We start from the raw sequence: 23524 nt of genomic DNA, 5'->3' as shown, positions 1-23524 counted from the left end.
TTTGCTAGTAATAAATTTAAAAGAATAAATTCAAGCTAGACACATAGCCATGAAATGTATAGATGACCATTGGTGAGAAGATTCAAATGCAAATAAATATTTAAGACTGAAATATCAATACAACCCTAAGCACAAACCTCCTTGAAATGAGTAAGATCATTAATTATTCTAGACTGAGTTCATATATAAATAATTGAATTATGTTGTAGTGTGAATTCAAAACTCTATTTAATATATATTTTTCTTGTTTGCATTACTAGTACTTTATATCCTTTCGTCATCCACCCTAAAATGTATAATTAGACCTCTAATGTAACCATTTTATAATTGTTGTACTTATTCAATTACAATGATAATATTGTTTACTATATATCATAACTATAATTATAGGTTTGCTATAATTTTAATATTAGTTGATATTAATTTAAAAAATCATAAACTTTAAAATTTAATTATAGTTAATTCAAGTTATAAAATATTAATATTATATCAAATACTTGTAAGCAAATATTTAAATACTAAAACAAAATCAATTGATTTGTTGCATATTTTATATTGATAAAAACAATGTTAGAAAGTTGAAAGCTTATTGTATTAAGTTGATTTATTATGTTAATATTCTTGTATATAGACATTTAAATATTAAATAAACTTAATTGATCTATTATGAATTTAATTTAAAGCTAACAACATTTTGAATATTCTAACATATTATTAAAAATCAATTTAGAATAATAGATATTCTTAAAGAGTAGTCCCTACATCTAGCCTTAGAGGACACTACTTAGTTTTAATTCATCCTATGAAGTATTTCTTATTTTAAAACTAGAAAAAAAGTTAATTATGTTATGACAAAATTTACAAAAAGTAAGAGTTGCAATCTTTGCAACTAAGGACACAACTCCTAGTCGTATCCACCAAAAACTTTAATTTAGAGGCATGCTTGCTACCCAAAGGAAGCAAAACGATGGGTAAATACCGACTGATTGAGAAGTTGGGAGAAGGTGGTTATGGGACTATTTGGAAGGCCATTGACAAATGGACTGATGAAGTAGTGGTGATCAAAAGATTGTAAAAGAAAAAGAATGACAGGTTTTATGAATCCCTCTTCAAGGAAGAAGAGAAGTCTCTACGTGCACTTCAACACCCCAATATTGTATCACTGTGGGACACCTATGAGGAAGGAGGGCACCTCCATATAGTACTAGAATACATGGATTCTGATCTATGGAGAATCATTAAGAATAGAAAAGAACCCTCCTTGAGTAGAGTAGTTCAGAGACTGTGTTTTAATATTTTGAAAGCTCTGGAATACATGCATGGACTTGGGTATTGCCATCATGATCTCAAGCCTGAAAATCTCTTGTTGAAGGGAAACAACATCAAAATTTCAGACTTTGGGCTTGCTATTAACTTGAAGGAGAAAATGGAAAATAATGAGCCCTTGGATCCAAATGTTGCAACCATAGCCTATAAAGTGCCTGAACTTTTTCTCAAATCATCATCCTATGATTTCGCCATTGATATGTGGTCACTTGGAGTCATAATAGCTCAGTTCTATGGTCTTGAACCCATTTTTGGAAGTAGAAGTGACTGGAGAAATCCGATTTATAACATATGCTCTATGATTGGATGCCCCAATGAAAAGACATGGCCTGAGGGATTGAAGTTAGCAGAGTCATTGGACTACCAGTTTCCAAAAGAGTTTGATGGGGAGAATTGTAGGAAGAATTTGCGTAGATTGATGTCGACTGCGAGTGAGGAAGTGATTGACCTTGTAAAGCGTTTGTGCTCGTGGGATCCCAAACGCAGACCCACTGTAAAACAAGCACTCAACCACCCTTTTTTCCAGTCGTGTAATAATACTATGAATCCAAAGTTTTTCAGGTATTAGACGAATAGTGTGCTATCGTAGAATGTGGTATTTTATGGCTCCGAAGTTTTTAACATTGAGAAAGAAGAAAGAAGCATTCAGGGATGTGTGGGTAGAATTTCAAGAAATTCTAAAGAAAAGGGTTCGGATAGGATTTCCATAGAAAAAGGTTCAGGTATAATTTCAGATCAGTGTGCATGGCATTAATTTTTTTTCTGATTAGATTTGGTATTTTAGTACATTGCCTAGCTTACTTGGAGAACATTCAATAAATGTACATAAATAGCTTTAACATTATGTAGTGGATTAAGTCAACCGATACTAAATGTTATATGTGTTCAAGTTTAATATAAAAATGAATAAAAATGTGTGGATCGGATTAAATCCACTGTCTATTAAAATAGGGAAAACAATAGTAAATCAAAATAGTTATTTATGAAGGCTTTGGGTCTCTTTTAGAAGTCCATTTTCATTCTCATGTCACGCCATGACTTTGATATAGGAAACCTCTTGATCTTTGCTTTTATTAGGTTTTTTTAATTTTAAAATGGTAATAGTAGTTTCATTTCATGTTGATAGTTTTTCAACTTTGGACAATGGTTCAATTGAGCAAGTGTTCTTGAAAGTTTCACAATGCAAGTAATTTGATCTTTTTAGCATATAATGTATTTGTAAAGCGGAAAATCACGAGCGAACCCTAAGTGTTCCCCCCACCACTCCGAGGAGAGGGGAAGGAGGTCACTAGGGTTGACGGTTTTCACTTAGGGGAGACTTTACATTCAAAAGAGGGGTTGAAACCTACAAGATCCAATCCCACACAATACAAGATCGGATTCTACATGAGTTTCAAGGGTTGTGACAGCAAGGCTACCCTCTTTTGTAAAGAATGTAGATAGAAGGATTAAGCTAGGTACGCATGAAAAGTAAGAAAGATTCACTTATAAACAGAGATAGGGATATGGGATGAAGCTGCGGACCTGGAATTAGCGGTAAAATGTCGAGACGGTGCTATCCTGCAAATTTGAGCGAAAGTTGACGGGACGATGGTGCTCGGCGTGCACACGGTCCTCCGAAAAATCCACGAAACGAAGGGGGATCTGTTCGTCTCTGCACAAGGATTCCAGATCTTCAATTACAGTCGCCCTTAGGTCAAACCCCGGTTTTGGAATTAACCAAGAAATGAGAAATGCTGTAAATGTAAATGATTGTAATGTAATAAAGTACCAATACCTTGTTGTAAGAATGTTTGTATTCTTACATGCGAAGGTGTAAATGTTGTTGTATGTTGTATGTTGTAAGTGATCTCCTCTTCAATGGTTGAATCCTTGTCTTGAATGCAACACTTAGCCTTGAATGGAGACTTAGAATGATCAATTGCTTGAAGGAATGCTTGAATGCTTGAATGCTTGAGTATCGCTTCCACGTCTTGTACACATATGTCCTTCCTCCTCAAAATGGGAGAGGAAATGTAGTTTATATACTTGCTGATAGACTGATTTTTCTGACCTTGGGCCGACATAGCAACCTTATTTTCCAATTTGCAAACTAAAAGACCCGAAGCCCCATAAGAGACTGGGCCCAAAATAGGGCCAGGGACCAGGGCGTTGGGCGCCATGGTCCTGGGGGACCAGGGCGCTATGCGCCCTAGTCCTGAAGGACCAAGGTACTGGGCGCCATGGTCCCACCTCCAGGGACAACAGGGTGCAAGGAGGATCAGGCCAGGGTGCTGAAAAATGCAGTTTTTGATGTCATGAACAAGTTTCGGGGTCTCCATTCAGCTTCAGTGTTGCGTCGCCATCGTGAAGACCCAAATGCGGTCGAAATTGCAAGTGTCACAATTTTAGGATGCTACATTTAGCCCCCACTTTAGCGAGAGTATAAGCGTACGCTCATACTTCCGGTAAAGTACAAGGAAACAACATTGAAAGACTTTCACCACGTCAAGGAGGCAAGACACACCAAGCCCCCAGTGGACTAAGGATCTTACGACTTTGATTGACAAAGTAAAAGGGAAGATCACAAGGGAGAACCATGACTATCAGTAGTAAGGTTCCCTCACTATGAGTCATGCAAGAAAAATACCAAAAATTTTCAAGGCAAAGCTAAGTTCGCCAATAAATTTTCAAGTATCCTGAAGGGATAGATGGGGTGTATGCCCCCCTACGTTAAAGCGATCGTACATGCCTCAATGGGGGTGATTGCTTTAAGGTAGTGATACACATAAGAAATGAGAAGGGAAAGGAGTACGTTATCACAAAGATTTAGCCCCCAAGTGTGAGATAAACCCAAGGATAATAGACACAAAACACAAAGCAAGAGGTGACTTCGCTTTCCTCGGGGTCAGTATGCTGTATGATAAGTCATGTATATCATATGTATGTATGCATAATTGTTCTTCATTCCCCAATCAAGGAAGGTCACCTAGAAGAAGGGAACACATGTGTCTTTTGAGTCAACATGAGAGAGACCAAAAGAGATCTCAATGCTTTGCATCATCCTCAAGTAGACAACACTAAGGACAACAAATAGAAGAATGAGAATAACACATAGAAGAAGTAACAAAAGAGAGGAGGAGAGTCTTCTATGCTAATGAAACTAGTCTAGCATGTCATCCACCCCCCGATCTTGCTGATCAATATTTCGGGAAGGCAGGAAACACGCTAGAGGAGGAACATTCAACATAGCAGATGGAGCTATCACAAGATCCAAATAAGGGCTATGTTCATGTTCCAAGCCACGTTGTTCTTGTCTAGGAGCTAGGATAAGTGCTTTAGAAAATTTGTTAGATAAATGGTTATCAACATCAACATATTCATATTCACTATCAGAAGCAAGAGAAGTAACATTTTCATCATGAATAACATTTTCATCTATATCATCAGCAAGATTTATAAAAATAGGATCTTTAACTCGCACAGGATCAAAACCATCATGCATCTTATGTTTAGGAGATCTTGGAGAAAATGGAATAATGCTTGTTGAAGGTGTTTTGGGGGATTGCAAAGTTTGAGAAGCAGCTGCCTGAGCTCTAAGATGACGCTTTCGTCGGCGTTCACGTGCAGAACGGTTTCATCTAGTCTTAGTAGGAAGTTGAGAAGATTGAGGAGGAGGAATGTTCTCATCCTTATCACTTGGGTGTTTAGGTTGTGGTCTCTTAGGCTGGATAATAGGAGAAGAGGAAGGTCTCTTCTCTCCATAAGAGGAAGGAGGAGGAACTGCTCCATATAAAGGAGGAATATTTGGTTTAGGAAGGAGACCAAGTCCATCATGATGAGGAGGTATAGGCCTACTTTTAGAAAGTTTATTAGACATAGACATAGTCGTATCCATAGGTATGGGTTGGGAATCTTCTTGAGGAAAGACATTAGTTTTATCTTTCAAAGGAAGAACTTCCTTCTCAAGAATGATAGGAATATCAAGTTTGGGTGTTCTAGGTTCACTTAGAGATAGGATCATATCTGTTTTCCACTTTTGATAAGATTTGAAAAGATGATCACTTCGCGGAGGAAGAGATTGGAATTGTTTAGGCCAAAAGTAATCAATAGGAACGCTAGAAGTTCTTTTAGCTAGTTTAAAGAGACTATGATTGATAGTAACAACTTCACCATTATGGGGAAATTTCAAACACTTGTGAATAGGAGAAGCAATAGATTTAATGGAAGATAGCCAAGGATAGCCTAGCTTCACACGAAATTGTTCGGAAGATGGAATAATAGCAAAGCTCACATCAAGGGATTTGTTATGGACTTCAATAGGTAATGTAATAGAACCAATTGCAGGAGAAGAAAATGCATCAAATAATTTCACAATCACATCTGTTTTGTCATAGATCACTTGATTCAATTGTAAAGTAAAGAGAAATTCTTCAGTAATAACATTAACCATGCAAGAAGGATCAATAAGCACTCCACGACAAGGTGTATTCTTGACTTTTGCAACTATATATAAAGGACCAAAAGGTTCCCTAATAGTTTCACTAGAATCAAACGTGATGGAAGGTTCTTTAGGGTTTTCTTGCTGCTCTACAAAGTTAATCACATTCGGAGTCATAGACACAAGACCATCAGATGAGAAGGAGGAATCATTAGCCTCAATCGCATTAGAGGTATGAGAAGGTAATGGATCAGTAAAAATCTTAAGATTTTGGTTAGGAGGAGCTACAGATGTATTGCCTTTATCATTCACTCCTGAAACAAAGATAGTATTATTATCAATCAAATCTTGAATTTTACCCTTTAAAGCAAAACATTTTTCAGTATCATGCCCAGGTTGACGATGAAATTGACAAAAAGATTTGTTATCAAAATAGGGTGAATTAATCTTTGTAGGATTAATTTGCTTTACAGGAGGGAGAGTAAGCACATTTTGTTCCAATAACTTATTCATAATACTATGCAATGATTCATTCAAAGGAGTAAAATTTCTTTCTTTCTTGAAAAACTTAGAAATAGGAGGCACACCTAATGCTGCATTCAGATTGTTGTTGATGATGTTTTCATTGAATTTAATGGACTCTCTGTTCGGTTTAAACTTCCCAAATGGTTGTTGACTACTATCACCCTTATCACTCGGAGCCATAGGATTTGCTTGTTCCATTTGACTCACAGTCAGTTGATAATTGTGAAGAGTTGCACACAACTGTTGGAAAGAAGTAAACTCAGAAAACAGGAGTTTTTCTCTAATATCTTTTTGTAAATTAGAAATAAAGATTCTTTGAATATCATTGTCAGGCACTGGAAAAGAGATTTGAGCATACAAATGCTTATATCTACCAATGAAATCAATCAGTTTTTCTTTAACGCCTTGTTTACAATGCATTAAATCCATCAAAGTAACTTTAGGACTTATATTGTTTTGAAATTGTTGAATAAAAGCATTTGCAAGTTGTTCGAAAGAAGTAATAGAATAAGGAGGCAACGAGCAATACCAGTGTAGGGCTTTATCTCTTAATGTCCTAGTAAACAGTTTTGCAAGCAACCTTTGGTCATAAGCAAAATTGGTACATATTGTTTGAAAAGTCTTAACATGTGTTAGAGGATCACCTTTACCATTATAAAGCTCCAAATGCGGGATTTCAACATGCTTAGGAGGGATAGCTTGAACAATGTCAAGAGAAAGTGGGCTCGCAACATCAAATGTAGGCACACTAAACTTAGATTGATTCATAGAGGCAATTTGTTGCTGTAAAGAAGAGACAGTTTGTGCAAGATTGTTAATGGTCGCTTCAGTCAAAGAATTCATATTAGACGTGTTAGATTGAGATGGAGGTATTATGTTATTGAAAGAAGGTATTGATTGAGAGTAAGGTGGCGGGACACTATGATAGTTAGTCATAGGAGATGATTGGAAAGGAGGAACACTACAAGGAGGAATGGAATGGTTAAATGAATTGCCCCCTTGCGCCAGGTTCATTTGTGGAGATGTAATAGGGACACTCATTGAAGGAATGAATGAAGAAGTTGGATTGAATGAAGGAAGAGGATTAATTGAAGAAGAAGGATTGACCCCATGACTGGTGATCATAGGTGGAATGTCTTGTATAGAAGTAGTCATTATGTTTGATGTAAAGGTAGGTATGCTAGCAATAGAAGTTATCAAAGGAATAGAATGATTGACTTGAGTGGGAGGTTGTGTATAACCTAAAGTTTTAGCACAACTCTTCATAGGCATCACATTCGAATCCACAATGTGTGCAATACCACACAAAATATCAATTCCATTCTTATCACTTTGAACCATACGTTTTAGACCCTCAATTAATGAAAGAGCTTGAAAATCATCAAATTGGTTATCCAATTTCGAAAGTTGTTCTACAGAAACCTCATGGAGAGCTTCTTCATCATTAGGAGGATTAGAGAAATTACCCGTGTCCTCGTTAAAAATGCTATTCAAATTAGGTTCCATCTCCTCAGTAATTAAACCTTGGAAAGACTTAATTCTAAGGCTTCGTCTAACGGGAATAGTGTAAGTAGGGCTTATTGTTGTAAAACTCATGCACTAGAGAGGGAGAGAAGATTTTGAATTTAGAGGTAGCAAACTTCAATAAAATCAGCCAATCTCCTAGATTTAGGCTGTTAAATGCAATCACGACAATCTCCCAAAATTTCAAAAAAAATGTCAGGGACCGTGGCGAACGGAGTGCACACGGTCCTCGCAACTCTTTTCAAAATTTGCAGGGATGAAAGTTATGATGATTTTAAAGCTAATCTGAAAAAATTGAGTGATTTTACGATCTGTAGATAGGCCAAATTAAAGTTGCAATCTCAAAATTGAACCCTACCAAGATTGTTGAAAAATGCAAAATTTGAATTTTGAAAAAGAGAGGGAAACTGAAATTTTGAATTTTATGATTTTAGAGGGAATACCAAAAGCAATGCAAGTTTTGAATTTTAAAAGTTGACTCAATTTCACGCAAAATTCAATTTTGAAGGCGGAAATCAAAGTTGGTGCAATTAAACACTTAATTTCAAAAGTCACAAATTGCAAGAATTTGAATAAAGCACTGAAATTTTGAATGAACACCAACACACTTTTCAGATTTAGGACAGTAAGAACACAATTTTGACACAAAATTTCAATTTCAACAATTTTTGAATGATTAGAAGCCTTAATGCAAGCAATCACTAGACCAACTTTGACTTTAATTTTGAATGTGTTAGAATTGATAAAATCAGCCAAAATTCTGGATTTTAGCAGGAAAATACAGTAAGATGTAACTCCCGAAATTTCAGAGAAAATGTCGGGGATGATGGCGCTCGGAGTGCACACGGTCCTCGCAACTTTTTTCCAAATTTTCAGGGATGAAAGATATTATGATTTTGTTGCGGAATCCAAAGTTACAGCCGATTTGGAGATGTTTTGATCAGTGAAATTGTCGGTCAAAGGTTGAATCAAGAGGGTTTTAAAAATTAGGGTTTTGACACTTAACCACTTAATTTTCAGAATTAAAGCACAAATATGAATTGACAATTTGCAATAGAAGGGTAGATCTGAAACAAGCATTAATAATTAATCATTTCACAAGCTCAATTACTAAAAAGAAAATTTAGGGTTTTTATGCAATTAACCTCTAAAATTTGCAAAAGATCAAACATGGAAATGTAATTAAAGAATCCAATTTTCAGATTTAACCATGAATAATCAAAAAGGATGTTCACGTCGGGTTCACCAAAATGTAAAGCAGAAAATCGCGAGCGAACCCTAAGTGTTCCCCCCACCACTCCGAGGAGAGGGGAAGGAGGTCACTAGGGTTGACGGTTTTCACTTAGGGGAGACTTTACATTCAAAAGAGGGGTTGAAACCTACAAGATCCAATCCCACACAATGCAAGATCGGATTCTAAATGAGTTTCAAGGGTTGTGACAGCAAGGCTACCCTCTTTTTTAAAGAATGTAGATAGAAGGATTAAGCTAGGTACGCATGAAAAGTAAGAAAGATTTGCTTATAAACAGAGATAGGGCTATGGGATGAAGCTGCGGACCTGGAATTAGCAGTAAAATGTCGAGACGGTGCTATCCTGCAAATTTGAGTGAAAGTTGACGGGACGATGGTGCCCGACATGCACACGGTCCTCCGAAAAATCCACGAAACGAAGGGGGATCTGTTCGTCTTTGCACAAGGATTCCAGATCTTCAATTACAACCGCGTACCTGCAACCTACACACAGAAAAGGGAGGATGATTGGGGGGTTAGGGATTAGGGGTTTGCCCTTAGGTCAAACCCCGGTTTTGGAATTAACCAAGAAATGAGAAATGCTGTAAATGTAAATGATTGTAATGTAATAAAGTACCAATACCTTGTTGTAAGAATGTTTGTATTCTTACATGCGAAGGTGTAAATGTTGTTGTATGTTGTATGTTGTAAGTGATCTCCTCTTCAATGGTTGAATCCTTGTCTTGAATGCAACACTTAGCCTTGAATGGAGACTTAGAATGATCAATTGCTTGAAGGAATGCTTGAATGCTTGAATGCTTGAGTATCGCTTCCGCGTCTTGTACACATATGTCCTTCCTCCTCAAAATGGGAGAGGAAATGTAGTTTATATACTTGCTGATAGACTGATTTTTCCAACCTTGGGCCGACATAGCAACCTTATTTTCCAATTTGCAAACTAAAAGACCCGAAGCCCCATAAGAGACTGGGCCCAAAATAGGGCCAGGGACCAGGGTGCTGGGCGCCATGGTCCTGGGGGACTAGGGCGCTGCTGGGTGCCCTAGTCCTGAAGGACCAGGGTGCTAGGCGCCATGGTCCCACCTCCAGGGACAACAGGGTGCAAGGAGGATCAGGTCAGGGTGCTGAAAAATGCAGTTTTTAATGTCATGCACAAGTTTCGGGGTCTCCATTCAGGTTCAGTGTTGCGTCGCCATCGTGAAGACCCAAATGCGGTTGAAATTGCAAGTGTCACAATTTTAGGACGCTACAGTATTATATTCTTGAGTTTGATAATGCTTGTAAATGGATAGGGTATTTTATTCTTAAGAATATTTTGTTGGGAGAACTCTCCTAGAAAATATGCTTAGAGAATGGGTTAATAATTATTGGGCTCTACATAGGATTTGGGTTAATGTAGTCCAAAATCTTATTAAAGGTTTTTTCTTTTCTATTTTGTTAAGGTTAGTCATATAGTGGTTATCTTTAAACATGACTTAGGGTATGTTTTTGCGCCTCCCTTGGTTTTTCCACTTTGGACATCCAACTTTGTTTTATCCTAGATGAAAAGATGCTTTGTATACCTATTTGGCTTAAATTTCTAGGCCTACATTTACCTTGTTGAAATTCTAGCCACTATTGCTACCTCACTTGGCAAGGTCATTTTCGTGGAGCTTAATAAATTTTATTTGACTCACACACAAAAGTGTGTGCGTAGAGGTTGATATTTCTAAAAATGTAAAAGAGTTTACGAATATATAGATTGGCAAGTTGTGTCACACCTAGTGTATTTTTACCTTAGCTTGCTAAATATTTGCCTTGGGTGTTAGTCATTTAATAATAAGATTAAGGATTGTCCTATAGAGAGGGGACAAGAATGTCTCCAAATCCTCTAGAGAAGGGGAAAGAGGTAGCGTCTTCTATTAGTGAGGTTTCTTAGCCCACTTTTTAAAAAATTTTATAGCTGAGATTTGTTTTATCTTCACATCTAGAGAATACTATTAATTTTCTCCTCATGTGCATCTACATTGTTCTTGTAGTCCATTAGGGTGGGGGGAGAAATGTTTTTGTAGGAAAAAGAAAGATGTTAATTCTCAACATCCAATTTAATATTTTCTTGAGTATGTTAATTTATAGGTTCATTATTCTTCTCTTAGAGAGTTTGATAGAGATGAAATTCCTTATGATTCTTGTGAATGAATTTTATTTTCTATAATGTCTGAGGTTTTATTGACCTCTCTAGGAAGTATGCTATGAGAGATGCTCATAAACAATTAGACTTGGATATCCTCTATTCGTTGAAGGTTGAAATTATTGATTTCTTAGTTTTTGTAGCTTCTTGTGTTATTTAGCCAACTAATCTATTTTTCCTAGTAATCATGATAGGTCAAAGACATGTTCTCATCTTTCTCTCTCCGGTGGCTTTAGCATGTGGTTGATCATGATAGTGATCCCACCAATTAAGTGATTTGGAACCTCTTAAATATTGAAAATCACACTTTTAATATGCTTAATATGCATGCTTCCACTAATATTTTTAATAGATTTCTTTTGTGATGATAGATAATTGATTTAATGCCTACCATAAGGTGGGTTATGCATAAGAGTTCTAATATGATTAAGAGGCATATGATAAAGATGGGACTTTGCTCTTTGCATGGGACAACTAATGAACAAGGGGTGTGGTATTACATGCAAAATAAATTGTCCCTTTATGGTCCCAACATGGGTCATCACTATAATCATATGCATTGGTTTACATAGAATAATTTAGGATAGACCAGAAAAAGTATTTAAATTCCTTGATTGTGTTATGATCTTTGTTCATATGTTGTGTTCTTTTGCCAACTATTTTTCTCTTCCAATCGAGCCCTTTTAAATTTAAATTTATTCTTTGTATTGACATATTGATTTGGTGATAATATAAAAAATAAATTAGATCAGATTTCATAAACTTGAAGAGACCAATGGGTACATGATGGTTAATAGATAAATTAAAAGTTTTAAAACATGAGCTTTATTTGATTATTTTGCTAAAGGTGAGTATAATTTTATTAATCAACAAATACCATAGGTGACTTATCTTGAAAATAATCTTTTATTTATTTCTTGTTACTACTCAATACCAAAGTTAAAAATATAAAGGTAAACCTCTTGGAGTATAATCAACAAATACTTCTTGAAGTTGAATAATGCATAATCTTCCTCAAGTATTTTGAATAAAAATCATTCTAATGTAACCTATAAACTCAATAAACATATATTGTATCTTTATAAATATGTATTGAAATAGCCTAAAGACATCTTGTAGCACAATTACAAGTCTAATGTTCATTTAATATGTTAAAAAATTTCTAAATCATCCATTGAGAAGCAAGATAGTAAGGATTAAGACCATAAAAATGTATCAAAATTAATAACAAAACTAGGAAATGAATCCTTGTATTTTTGGTAATATAGGATTGCTTCCGATCCTAGATGTTGTTGAATCAAACATAGATAATAAATTTGTGAGCATAGATCAAAAAATGTAGTTGAGTGGCTGAACCACCATTTAGAATGTAAACAATATTTAGCATACTTGAAAGTAAACATTATTTAGCATACTCCAATATTGTTATAGGTATTGACGCTAAAATTTTTAGTTATTTTCCTACAAATTCTTTTTGATTGCCTTCATGTTGAGTAAGGAGACCTAAGCATAAATATGTAGTTTGTATTTTGAGTAATTAAGGGCCAATCACCTCAATGCCTATCAATGGTCGTTGTTCTTTTCCATTAGGCTTCAACACATTTTCAAAGCCATCATTTTATCCATCTATATGCTTGCCTTTGTTGACACTCTCTAGCTACACAATTAGCCCTATCAAATATTGCATTATCCACTTTCAATTCATTGGGCACTCTAAGCTTCGATTAACTAATTGTAAAAGAGGTTGTAGACCAATGGTTATCATGAATAGGCCTTAGGATTAGATGGTAAACATTTTTAGATACTAAAAATAGCACAAAAATAATTACCAACTAATGAGTAATAAACTATCATGTCACCCCAAATTCAAAAATCATTTTTTCCCTTTGAAAAATCATCAAGGGCATTAACACTAGGCTTACCACTATTTCCAACTTGCAACCACATGGCATCATGCTTTTCAAAATAAACCTAACAACCCATCTAACTAAATACCCATTGGTCTCAAGAACAAATCAATGCGATAGTAGAGATATAAATAGAAAAAGGGAGGCTAGATGGTTCCACCACCACTACATAAAAATACATGGTACCATAATATTCAACCCACAAATGCCTAACTCATTTGGTTCATCCATATCACTATGTTTTTATTGATAAGAAAACACCACATGCATGCCACATAAGTCAAGAACTCATTAAAATTAATATACGAGCAAATATTCATTGTGTAAGATTTGGCTATGAAGGTAGCAACCAAAAATCTAGAGAGCTAATGGAAAGAACAAGAACAAGAGAGAAATAATATGACAATAATATATACTGTATTCCTATCAATAATGCAAATAAAATCAATCAACTGGATTGAATTACAATGGATGAAAGTACATAAGAGACCCCTTGGTTAAATAGGCCAAGGTGAGACATAGGAGTGCATAAGATTATGACAAGTGTCATAATCTAATGACATGAGAACAAAAAAGGATGAGATATCATCCCACCTAAATTGGAAAACTGATAGTGTGATATGTTCACTAAAGGTGGATCACCCACCAAAGGTGAAAAAGTAATCACATGATAAAACCACTAAAGATGGATAGGTGATAAAATGATAAGACCACTAATGGTGGAGAGACCATATAAAGTGGAATGTGATAACATGATACACCACCTAAAGTGGAAATGCTCCTAAAAGCTCCTATGTGGTCCCTAAGTAAGCTTAAGTGACGTTTAATTAAGACCTAGGTGAAGACTAACCAAGGTACAACACTGTAATCACACCAACACATTGAAGTTAAGTTCCACACACCTTGTAAAGCATTCAACATTTAGTGAAATGGGTAAATACAATTTGGTGGACAATGTTTACTAGACAAAATCAAAACTATGTGGAAAGTTAATGGGCACTTGATCTATTGGTGAAGTTGAATGGTTCTAAATGAGCTCACTAGAGATCAAGTCTTGTTGAGTCAAAGGCCCTAACATCATAAGAAGGGATGAGTTTATGATTGTGTTCTAGGCAAATTTAACAACATGGATACCCCTCAGTCCTTGAATTTTAGCTGAATAAGTTTCACCTAAGACTTTGCTACCAAATCCAATAGCTAAACGATCTTTGTGACTGATATTACTAGTAACAAATAAGAAATAATCACGCATCCATGTGCAAATCCTTGTAATGTAGTTCAAAAAAATTGTACGGGTCAACCAAATGAAGACAACCATGAGGTATCAAGATTCTACACACAGAATCCAATGACCACTTGTGCTTCTAGACAATATTAGGGTATCATCCAACCAGGTCAACTTCTACCATTACCACTAGTTAGTTGTCCACATCTTGGCAATAAATACTCTGATTTTTGGCTTAATGTTCTTGGATTCATCCTAATGGTGTCTGAATTTCTATTCCTTAAAATGCATATTTCAGTATAGCATTGGTTCAATCGCTTCGAATCCTTTGTCTATCTTTCACTAGTTTCTCAATGCTTCCTCTAAGTCTTCTTGTCAGCGCTACCATCTGTGCCCTTTTCTTTTGATGCTCTCTATGCGTTGATCCGCAGTACGAATATTGCAAAAGCAATCAAACATGTGGGAGGAAAAGCTTCACGTTTCCTTTCGGCGTAGGAAATAGAAGTTGTGGTCTCCCAAGCTTTGAGATCGACTGTGTGCAGGAGGTACGTCCAGTAATTGGAATAGGGAACACCAACTACACAATATTACAGATTTTCTTTGACAATCGGACATTTATGCTAACAAATGACAAGATTTTCCAAGATTGCACATCTTCTTATCTGATCGATTCAACCTGGGACTCGGGCAACAAAATCTTTAATATCATCAACGTTAGCAACGCAAGTGAAGAAGTTTATATGTGTGGTGAGAAATGTGTATCATATCCACCAGAATATCTGAATCTCTCATGTTCCCCCAGAATGGTGAACGTTCCAGCAGCAACAGTGCAATGGAATTATCCCCAAGAACGAGAACATACTTGTAGAGGTTGTGAAAAAAGTAAGAGCTTTTGTGGGTATAAAACTCCTCAGTTAGGGGACTTCTTATGCTTTTGCCAGGATGGACCTCATTCAAAGCACTGCCCCAAAGGTATTACTCTTCATTCAAACATTTAGTAATATCTTTTTTCCTTTCTCTTCTGATGATTGATGTCTGTAACGGTGCACACATTTTGATAGGCAAAAGAGGAGTTGTAATAGGTGTTGCCAGTGGAGCGGCAGGCTTGCTGATAGCTGCAGCAGTGGTTGTAGTTTATTATCGGATCTCAAGGCCTTCTTCCGAGGAGCAATTCCTTCATGATTATGTTGATGAAATGCCCAGCAGATATTCATATTCTCAACTGAAGAAGATCACCAACAATTTTGCAGATAAATTGGGTGAAGGCGCTTTTGGTGTGGTTTACAAAGGAAAGCTCTCTAGCGGTACTATGGTTTCTGTAAAAATTCTGGATCAGTCGAGACACAGTGAGAGCCAGTTCATGAACGAAGTTGCAACTGTCGGAAGGATCCATCACGTTAATTTGGTTCGACTGATGGGCTATTGCTTCGAAGAAGCTAGAAGAGCACTTGTCTATGAGTACGTCGTGAATGGGTCTATGGAGAAGTTTATATTTGTAGAAAAAGGAAAAGAACAGATGCTCAATTGGGACCAGTTGTATTCAGTTGCTTTGGGCGCAGCTCGTGGGATTGCGTATTTACACCAAGACTGCAACAGATGCATCATCCATTTCGACATTAAGCCTCACAATATACTCTTGGATGCTGATTTCATAGCCAAAGTAGCTGATTTTGGTCTGGCTAAGCTTTGTGGAAAGGGGGACAATCACATATCACTTACGACAACGAGAGGAACCCCAGGGCACGTTGCGCCAGAGCTTTGGTACAGAAATTTGGGTCCTGTAACGAACAAATCAGATGTTTACAGTTTTGGAATGGTGTTATTGGAGATAGTTGGAGGAAGGAAGAATATTAATTTGCAGGCAAGCAGGTCCAGTCAAATTTATTTTCCAGAGTGGGCATTCAAGTTGATAAAAAATGGGGAGTTAGAGAAGAGGGTAAGAGAAGTTTCAAGAGAGAGAGGATGCATAGACCATGAGAAAGCAATACGGCTAACAAAAGTGAGATTGTGGTGCATCCAACACAATTCTGCAAACCGGCCAGCGATGAGAAGCGTGGTTCAAATGTTGGAAGGCAATGGTGATGATGTGAGTAATCCTCCCTTTCCTTTCGACTCTTCTCCTTCCCCGCTATCTCCATTCCTGTCGCCTGAATCTTTGGTCATAGACTTTAACAGCGTGATTAAAAGAACCGGTGAGGTGTAAACACAAGGTTTGAAACATCAGCTGTATTATAATTGCTCTTCTTATTATATCACTGAAAATTATGTAAGTCAAATTGTTTCGAGAAAGATTTACAATAAACAAGTTGCACCCGTCGCTAGCACCGTTGAAGTTTCTGTTCTTATATTTCGCGTTATAATTTTGTGAAGAAATTTGCAGGCCCTATACAAATGCATCGACTCTTGCTATAAATAATTATTGCGTATCATTCAAGTCTTTGTCGTCCATATTTTCCGCTATAGTTTACTGCGTGCTTGGAAGAGAATCATAGGTCGAAAAATGGAGTATTTTCGACATTGTTGTCTGTTTATGTTTGAAACCAACTTCCACTATAATTAGTCAATGCGTTGATTTTAGTGTGCATATTATTCAATTTAAAAAAAATAGTTGTGAGCTAATTACTTAAATAGAATTTAAAATCAATCAGCAATTGACTTTCTATTATTTTAAATGTTATTATAAACATAGTCTTCAAATAATTTTAGAAAATTTACAAAGTTTATTATTAAATTTCTATAGTTTATGATAGATTGATGAGAATTTTTCAATTGTGTTAAAGTTTATTATTATTTTTTTGATTAGTGATATAGAAATTTTTACACCAAGTCAAGTAAGGCAATGCCACGAGTAGATGGCTTCATTTCCGACATAAATGTGTTGCATTAACAAACATAGTCTGAATTAGTGAATTTAGTAGTCTAGTAAGGTCACAAACCCTTGGAGCACACCAACCCAATAGGGTTTGACACATGAATTCACATGTATGCCAACAACATCAACAAAAAGGTTCAAACTCATGAGAGAAATGGATAAACCAGGACACAATGACCCAATGAAGGTTTGAATCTTGGTGGTTATAAAAACAATGCCATTGTTTGACCATGGCATACGTCATGAACAACATAAATTTAAATAAAACGATAAAAAAAAATTATATATATATATATATATATATATATATATATATATATATATATATATATATATATATATATATATATATATATATATATATATATATATATATATTTGTAAAAGATTGAAATTATTTAATAAATTTATTACATACATTTTTATTAATGTTTAGGATGTCAAGTTAGCATTAAGAAGAGTATTTTTGTAATATTATGTGATATTAGAAAATGTTGAAATATTTTTAAAATTTTAATAAATAATTAGAACATAAAATCAATTAGCATTGAACTATAATTTTTTTTTGTCATTATTCCAATTGTTATCACAAAATCGTTTTCAAATGATTTAGAAAAAAAAAGAAAAAGATTCAAATATTGAAATCAAAGAAATAAATGAAAAAGTTTGTTAAAGATTTGAATTATTTAATAAGATTATTATGTTTTTATTAATGTTTAGGAAGCAATGTTAGCATTGAGATTAATATTTTGTAATATTACGTGATATTAGAAAAATTAAAATATGTTTTTATATTTTATCATATAACTAGAACATAGAATCAATTAGCAATGAACTAAATTTTTTATTTTCATCATTCTAGTTATTATCACAAAAAATATCTTTAATTGATTTGAAAAAAAATAGAAATTTAAATTATAAAAAAATTAAATTACTTTTTTGTCAAATATTTTTGATAAAGTTAAACGGGTTTTACATGGACCCGAAACCAAGAGTTTTACAACAACTGACCATTAGCTAAACAAACATGAACCAACATTAAAACAGGGGAGCATCCCCGAGTAGTCACGAAAACAAAGGAAACACAGACAAACAAGACAAAACAAAAGAAAAAATCTCAATTAAGAGAGAGCACCAGATCCTTGTTCTTCTGGATGGAAATCCTGTTAATTTCCTCCAGCTCCTCCATAATGAATCTGGAGGTACCCTTGTTGCTACTCCTGCTTCTGGTTCTGGAACTAGGACCAATGGTTTTGCTGTCTCCAGAGGCCATATCTTCCCCTCCAAGATCTTTCACCGGTTTGCATGTTTCAATGATTTAATAAGTTTATTATGTTTTATTAATTTTTATGATGTGGTGTTAGCATTAAGAATAACATGTTTGTAATATTATGTGATATTATAAAAGATTGAAATATTTTTTTAAAATTTAATAAATAATTAGAAGTCTAATCAATTAGCAATGCATTGTAAAATAATGTTGTCACTATTCTAGTTGTTATCACAAAAATCATCAAGAGATTAACAAAAAAATAAATTATTTAAATATTTAAATATTCAAATGATAAAAAATTAAATTAAAAAGTGTACGGTGAAATGTTTGAATTATTTATTAAGTTTATTATGTTTCATTAATGTTTAGGATGTGATGTTAGCTAACAAATGATAAAATCTCAATCTCATTCTTTCTTGTGATAATTGAATATTATGCTAGTGGAGAGAAGCTAGATTATGTCAAGGTCTTGAATATTATGTTGTTGCAAGGTGTGCTCCCTTGGTCTCCTTGTGCTGTGCAATGTAGTCCTTGGGTTTGTGACATGGCTTAACTGCCTCATGTGGATTCTATAAGTCTAGTGGTTGTATCGGGCATTAACATGTCAATATTTTGGTGCAACGACAACCACACTTGTAACATTTTCATCTATAGATACATATGAGTACTAAATCAACTATATAAGGATTTATTGTAGGTAGTATTTTATTAACATAGTGACAATTTTTAGGGGTTTAGAACAAAATTTGGTATACTTGTTTGATACATTGACCAATCATTCCAATATTGTAATATTAACTTATTTCAAAGACCTATAAGAATACCCTCTTGGGTTTAAGCTAAGTTCAAAGAGTGGGAGAGTTTACTCACTCTCATAGTTAATATTTAATAATTCCAAGTTTATAAATGAGTTTTTGTCTACATTCTTGGAGACATAACACTAGCCTTGAAAGTAAAGAAAGGCTCTAGGATTTGGAAATTTCTATTTTAGGACCTTATGGTGTAGAGCTTCTCATTTCTTTTTTTTAAACCCAAATACACTAGGTAACTCCTAAATAAAATGTGGGGTGACCCATAATAGGCATGGGAGTAAGATTGGTTTTTAGATATGGTCACTCTTAACTCTACCTCAAGGTGTTCATATGATGTAACATAGTGGTGGGTTGAGTCCAAGAATTATTATAAGTGTGACTATGTTCCCATGGACATTGTAAGAGGTGTCTTGGCCAAGTTTAATTTGAACTTGGTTGAGTAGTGTGAGACTCTTGATTCCCCACTTCTATATCAAGATCCAAATTCAACAAAATTTGGGGTAAATTTCTTGCCATATCATCATAGACATGATGTGAGCTTTGGATCCTTAATATGGTTATAATCAATTGTACCTCAAGGCAAGCCCATCGAAAAACATAGGGGTGGGCTTCAATCCATCTATTACAATAAGTGTGACCCCCTACCTTTAGGTTTCCTCATGGCCATTAGAAGGGGTGCCTTGCCTAATCAGATTTGAACCTAGGTCTATGGTATTAATTTCCTCATTCCTCCTTTCTAGGCCCAAACTTGTTGGAAAATTATTGGTGTAAATTGTGAAGCATCTCATAGTAGACATAGGGGTGGGCTTAGTTTCTTAATAGCACAACAAGGTTACTCCATAACAAAGCATAGAGGGTGACTTTGGTCTACACATCGCTATTACAAAATTTAGACTAGGGAAATACCATTTGGACAACACACAAATGGTCCACTCCATGTATTGTGATTGAATCATAATTTGAGAATCTAGAGACCTAAAAAGAATTATACTAACTAGAATAGAGGACAACCCATAGAAAACATAAAGATAAGATTGATTACTTAAGATTGAGTGGAAGAAGAATCAGGAGTACTTGAAGAAGTAGAAGTGCTTGAAGAAGTAGGAGTGCTTAGAGAGGAATTAGAAGTAGTTGGAGAAGATTTAAAAGATGAAGTTTAAGTTGTACTTGAAGGTATGAATTGATATGCAAATTATTATAAGTGTAACTCCTAAAAGTCAAAATTTCCTTATAACTACTACAATAAAGTCATGCGTGCGTATTGAGATTTGAACATCAATTTATAGTATGCAATTATAAATTGCTTTGGATTGGGTTGTTTTTATTCCTCTACAAAAGGTAAAATGCAAATATTATATTTGATAAAAAGTCCGACTTCTGAAAAATTCAACTATCTGAAGGGCCAATTCCATTCAGTGCGCTGTTTTCCTTCATGGATAGGGGTGTGCCTTTCATCAAAGTTCCTTTCTTCCAATCCGCTCTTTTCCCCACAAATTACAAATTCAACGTAATCGTCGACCACACCACGTTGTGACTGGTCGACTCTGATTCATTCAAAGCTAAACGACACAGTTTATTAAGAAAAATAATGAGCGATGGCTTACTGTTACAGATAAATCACAATGCGATTGCTGACTAATTCCTCCTTGGAATCATCGCAATGGTATTTTATCTCGAATTCCATACAATTCTCGGTTCAATTCTCTGAGTCCTCTCTGTATCCATCGATAGAGGCTAAATATGCTTCCTCTGAGTCTTCAGTTTAGTGTTATTCTCTATGCCATTTTATTTCGTCTCTCGCTATGTGTTGACCCGCAGTACGAATATTGCAAACGCAATCAAACATGTGGAAACACAAATTTCAGGTTTCCATTTGGCGTAGGAAATCGTAGTTGTGGTCTGCTAGGTTTTCAGATCGACTGTGTGGATAAAATCCGTCCAGTAATTGAACTAGGGAGGCAGCAGTACACAATATTACAGATTTTCAATGCTAATCAAACTTTCACGATGACAAATGACAAGAATTTCCAGCATTGTGAATTTATCAATTTGATCGAATTATCCTGGGATTCAGGATACAGAGTTTTTAATGTGATCAACATAGAAAACGCAAGTCTGTTGGTATACCAGTGTGATGAGAAATGTGTGCTCTACGGATCTTATCCAGAAGGGTATCTAAATGTGTCATGTTTTCCAAGAATGGTGACTCTTCAAGTGCAAACAGTGCAATGGACTTTTGCCAGCGAACTAGAGCAGAAGTGTAGACCTTGTGAAAAAACGAGGGGTTTTTGTGGGTTTAACTTTACCTATTCAAGAGATTTCTTCTGCTTTTGCCAGGACGGACCTCAGGCAAGTCAATGCCCCCCAGGTATTAATCCTCTTTAACCTTACTACTTAGCTAAATTCACAGTAATGACAGTTTTTCTTTACCAAATATTAGTAGATATACCTGTAATGATGAGTATGCTTGAATGCGTGGCAAATAACAGGCAAAGCTGGAAAAAGAGCTGTAATAGGTAAGCGCCCATCCCCCTTATTTTTAATATCTTTTCGAATTGTATATCAATTTTAAATATCTTGTTCATTAGAACAGATCAATACAAGTTTCTGAGATGAAGCTTCAGTACTTAAAAATCTATTTTTGTTTAGAAATCATTTTTCTATTAGAAATCAATAATAGCTATCTCTATAAGAATCTCCACAATAAAAATCCATTTTAACCAATTAAACTCAACCCCTGTTGCTACTAATTTTGTATCTCAAACACATTGTGCCTTCAAAACCAGGTGTGGCCATTGGAACGGTCAGCTTGCTGACAATTGCGGCACTGGCTGGAATTTTCTATAGAAAGTCAAGGACTACTTCCGACGTGGAGCGATTCCTTCATGATCATGTTGATGAAATGCCCAGAAGATATTCATACTCTCAACTGAAGAAGATCACCAACAATTTTACAGAAAAACTTGGAGAAGGGGCTTTCGGCGTGGTTTACAAAGGTAAGCTCCTGAGTGGTACTTTGGTGGCTGTTAAAATTCTTGATCAATCAAGACACAGCGAGAGTCAGTTCATGAGCGAAGTCGCAACACTTGGGCGGATCCATCACATTCATTTGGTTCGCCTGATGGGGTACTGCTTTGAAAAACCCAGAAGCGCACTTATGTATGAGTACATGGCCAATGGGTCTCTGGATAAGTTTATATTTGCAGGAAAGGAGAAGACCCAAATGCTCAATTGGGATCGATTGTACTCAATTGCTTTGGGAGCAGCTCGTGGGATCGCGTATTTACACCAAGATTGCAATAGATGCATCATCCATTTTGATATTAAGCCTCACAATATATTACTGGACGATGAGTTCACGCCCAAAGTAGCTGATTTTGGTCTGGCTAAATTGTGTGTGAAGGGGCAGAATCACATATCAATTACGGCAACCAGAGGGACGTTGGGATATGTTGCACCAGAGACGTGGTCAAGAAATATGGGACCTGTGACGGACAAATCAGATGTTTACAGTTTTGGAATAGTGTTGCTGGAGATTGTTGGAGGCAGAAACAATCTTGATGTACAGTTAGGCCGCTACAGTCAATTTGAATTTCTGCAGTGGGCATTCAAATTGATAGAGTGTGGAGAATTGGAAAAGAGGTTAAAGGGAGTAAAAACAGAGAGAGGATATGAAGAAGAGGAGAAGGCAGTAAGGCTGACAAAAGTGGGACTGTGGTGCATTCAACATAATTCTATGAATCGGCCATCGATGAACAGGGTGGTACAAATGTTGGAAGGAAATGGTGATGATGTAAGTAATCCTCCATTCCCCTGCGACTTCTTCAATTCACCAGAACCGCCATTGGTTTCACAGGAAGAATCTCTAGTCGTTGGAGGAGTTAGTGAAGTGGTGTAATGGTGCTTTGAAATTTTAGGGTTCTCAATTGAAAAACGTGTTTATATGAGAATTTCTCCTACTTGATACCAGGGACCATTTAAGATTTCGTCTCTTTTTTAATATGTTATTAATATTAAGCGTGCTGACCACCCGTCTTTTCTTCTTCTTTTTTTCTTTGTTAACTTTTAAAAGACTTATATGGAGGATAAGCTTAGGAATCAAGCACTCTGAATTTGAGTATACACCATTGATGTTATGTTCAATGACAATTCAGTGACGTCATGTTAAGATCATGAACACTATTCTTTCCTATTAAGACAATATGAGATATGATTCCCATCT

At 35.6% G+C, this 23524-nt stretch overlaps 3 protein-coding genes across 3 annotated transcripts; all 3 read left to right on the top strand.

The window, feature by feature from the left end:
• The first annotated feature begins 1213 nt into the window (after positions 1–1213).
• LOC131039191 (cyclin-dependent kinase F-4-like) lies at positions 1214–1894 on the top strand. Its single transcript, XM_057971870.1, has one exon. It carries the CDS (start codon positions 1214–1216, stop codon positions 1892–1894), a length of 681 nt encoding a protein of 226 aa, XP_057827853.1.
• A 13254-nt stretch (positions 1895–15148) lies between these two features.
• Positions 15149–16548, top strand: LOC131039192 (rust resistance kinase Lr10-like). The gene is made up of 2 exons (XM_057971872.2): positions 15149–15317; positions 15407–16548. The coding sequence occupies exons 1-2, from the start codon at positions 15149–15151 to the stop codon at positions 16546–16548; spliced, it is 1311 nt and encodes a 436-aa protein (XP_057827855.2).
• A 4494-nt stretch (positions 16549–21042) lies between these two features.
• LOC131859459 (LEAF RUST 10 DISEASE-RESISTANCE LOCUS RECEPTOR-LIKE PROTEIN KINASE-like 2.4) lies at positions 21043–23200 on the top strand. Its single transcript, XM_059213218.1, has 3 exons — positions 21043–21670; positions 21792–21818; positions 22089–23200. Exons 1-3 carry the CDS (start codon positions 21043–21045, stop codon positions 23198–23200), a joined length of 1767 nt encoding a protein of 588 aa, XP_059069201.1.
• Positions 23201–23524: the final 324 nt, after the last annotated feature.

This window comes from Cryptomeria japonica, chromosome 2, assembly GCF_030272615.1.
Source record: "Cryptomeria japonica chromosome 2, Sugi_1.0, whole genome shotgun sequence".
Lineage (NCBI taxonomy): Eukaryota > Viridiplantae > Streptophyta > Pinopsida > Cupressales > Cupressaceae > Cryptomeria > Cryptomeria japonica.
Note: the sequence above shows the minus strand (reverse complement) of the source record. Positions and strands in the feature narration are given on the sequence as shown.

Bases quoted from the DNA above. Each gene is read 5' to 3' on its own strand.
- LOC131039191 (XM_057971870.1), top strand. From the start codon at position 1,214: ATGGATTCTGATCTATGGAGAATCATTAAGAATAGAAAAGAACCCTCC.
- LOC131039192 (XM_057971872.2), top strand. From the start codon at position 15,149: ATGGTGAACGTTCCAGCAGCAACAGTGCAATGGAATTATCCCCAAGAA. The intron at 15,318-15,406 runs GTATTACTCTTC...ACATTTTGATAG, and splicing joins TTCAAAGCACTGCCCCAAAG to GCAAAAGAGGAGTTGTAATA.
- LOC131859459 (XM_059213218.1), top strand. From the start codon at position 21,043: ATGCTTCCTCTGAGTCTTCAGTTTAGTGTTATTCTCTATGCCATTTTA. The intron at 21,671-21,791 runs GTATTAATCCTC...GGCAAATAACAG, and splicing joins GGCAAGTCAATGCCCCCCAG to GCAAAGCTGGAAAAAGAGCT. The intron at 21,819-22,088 runs GTAAGCGCCCAT...CTTCAAAACCAG, and splicing joins TGGAAAAAGAGCTGTAATAG to GTGTGGCCATTGGAACGGTC.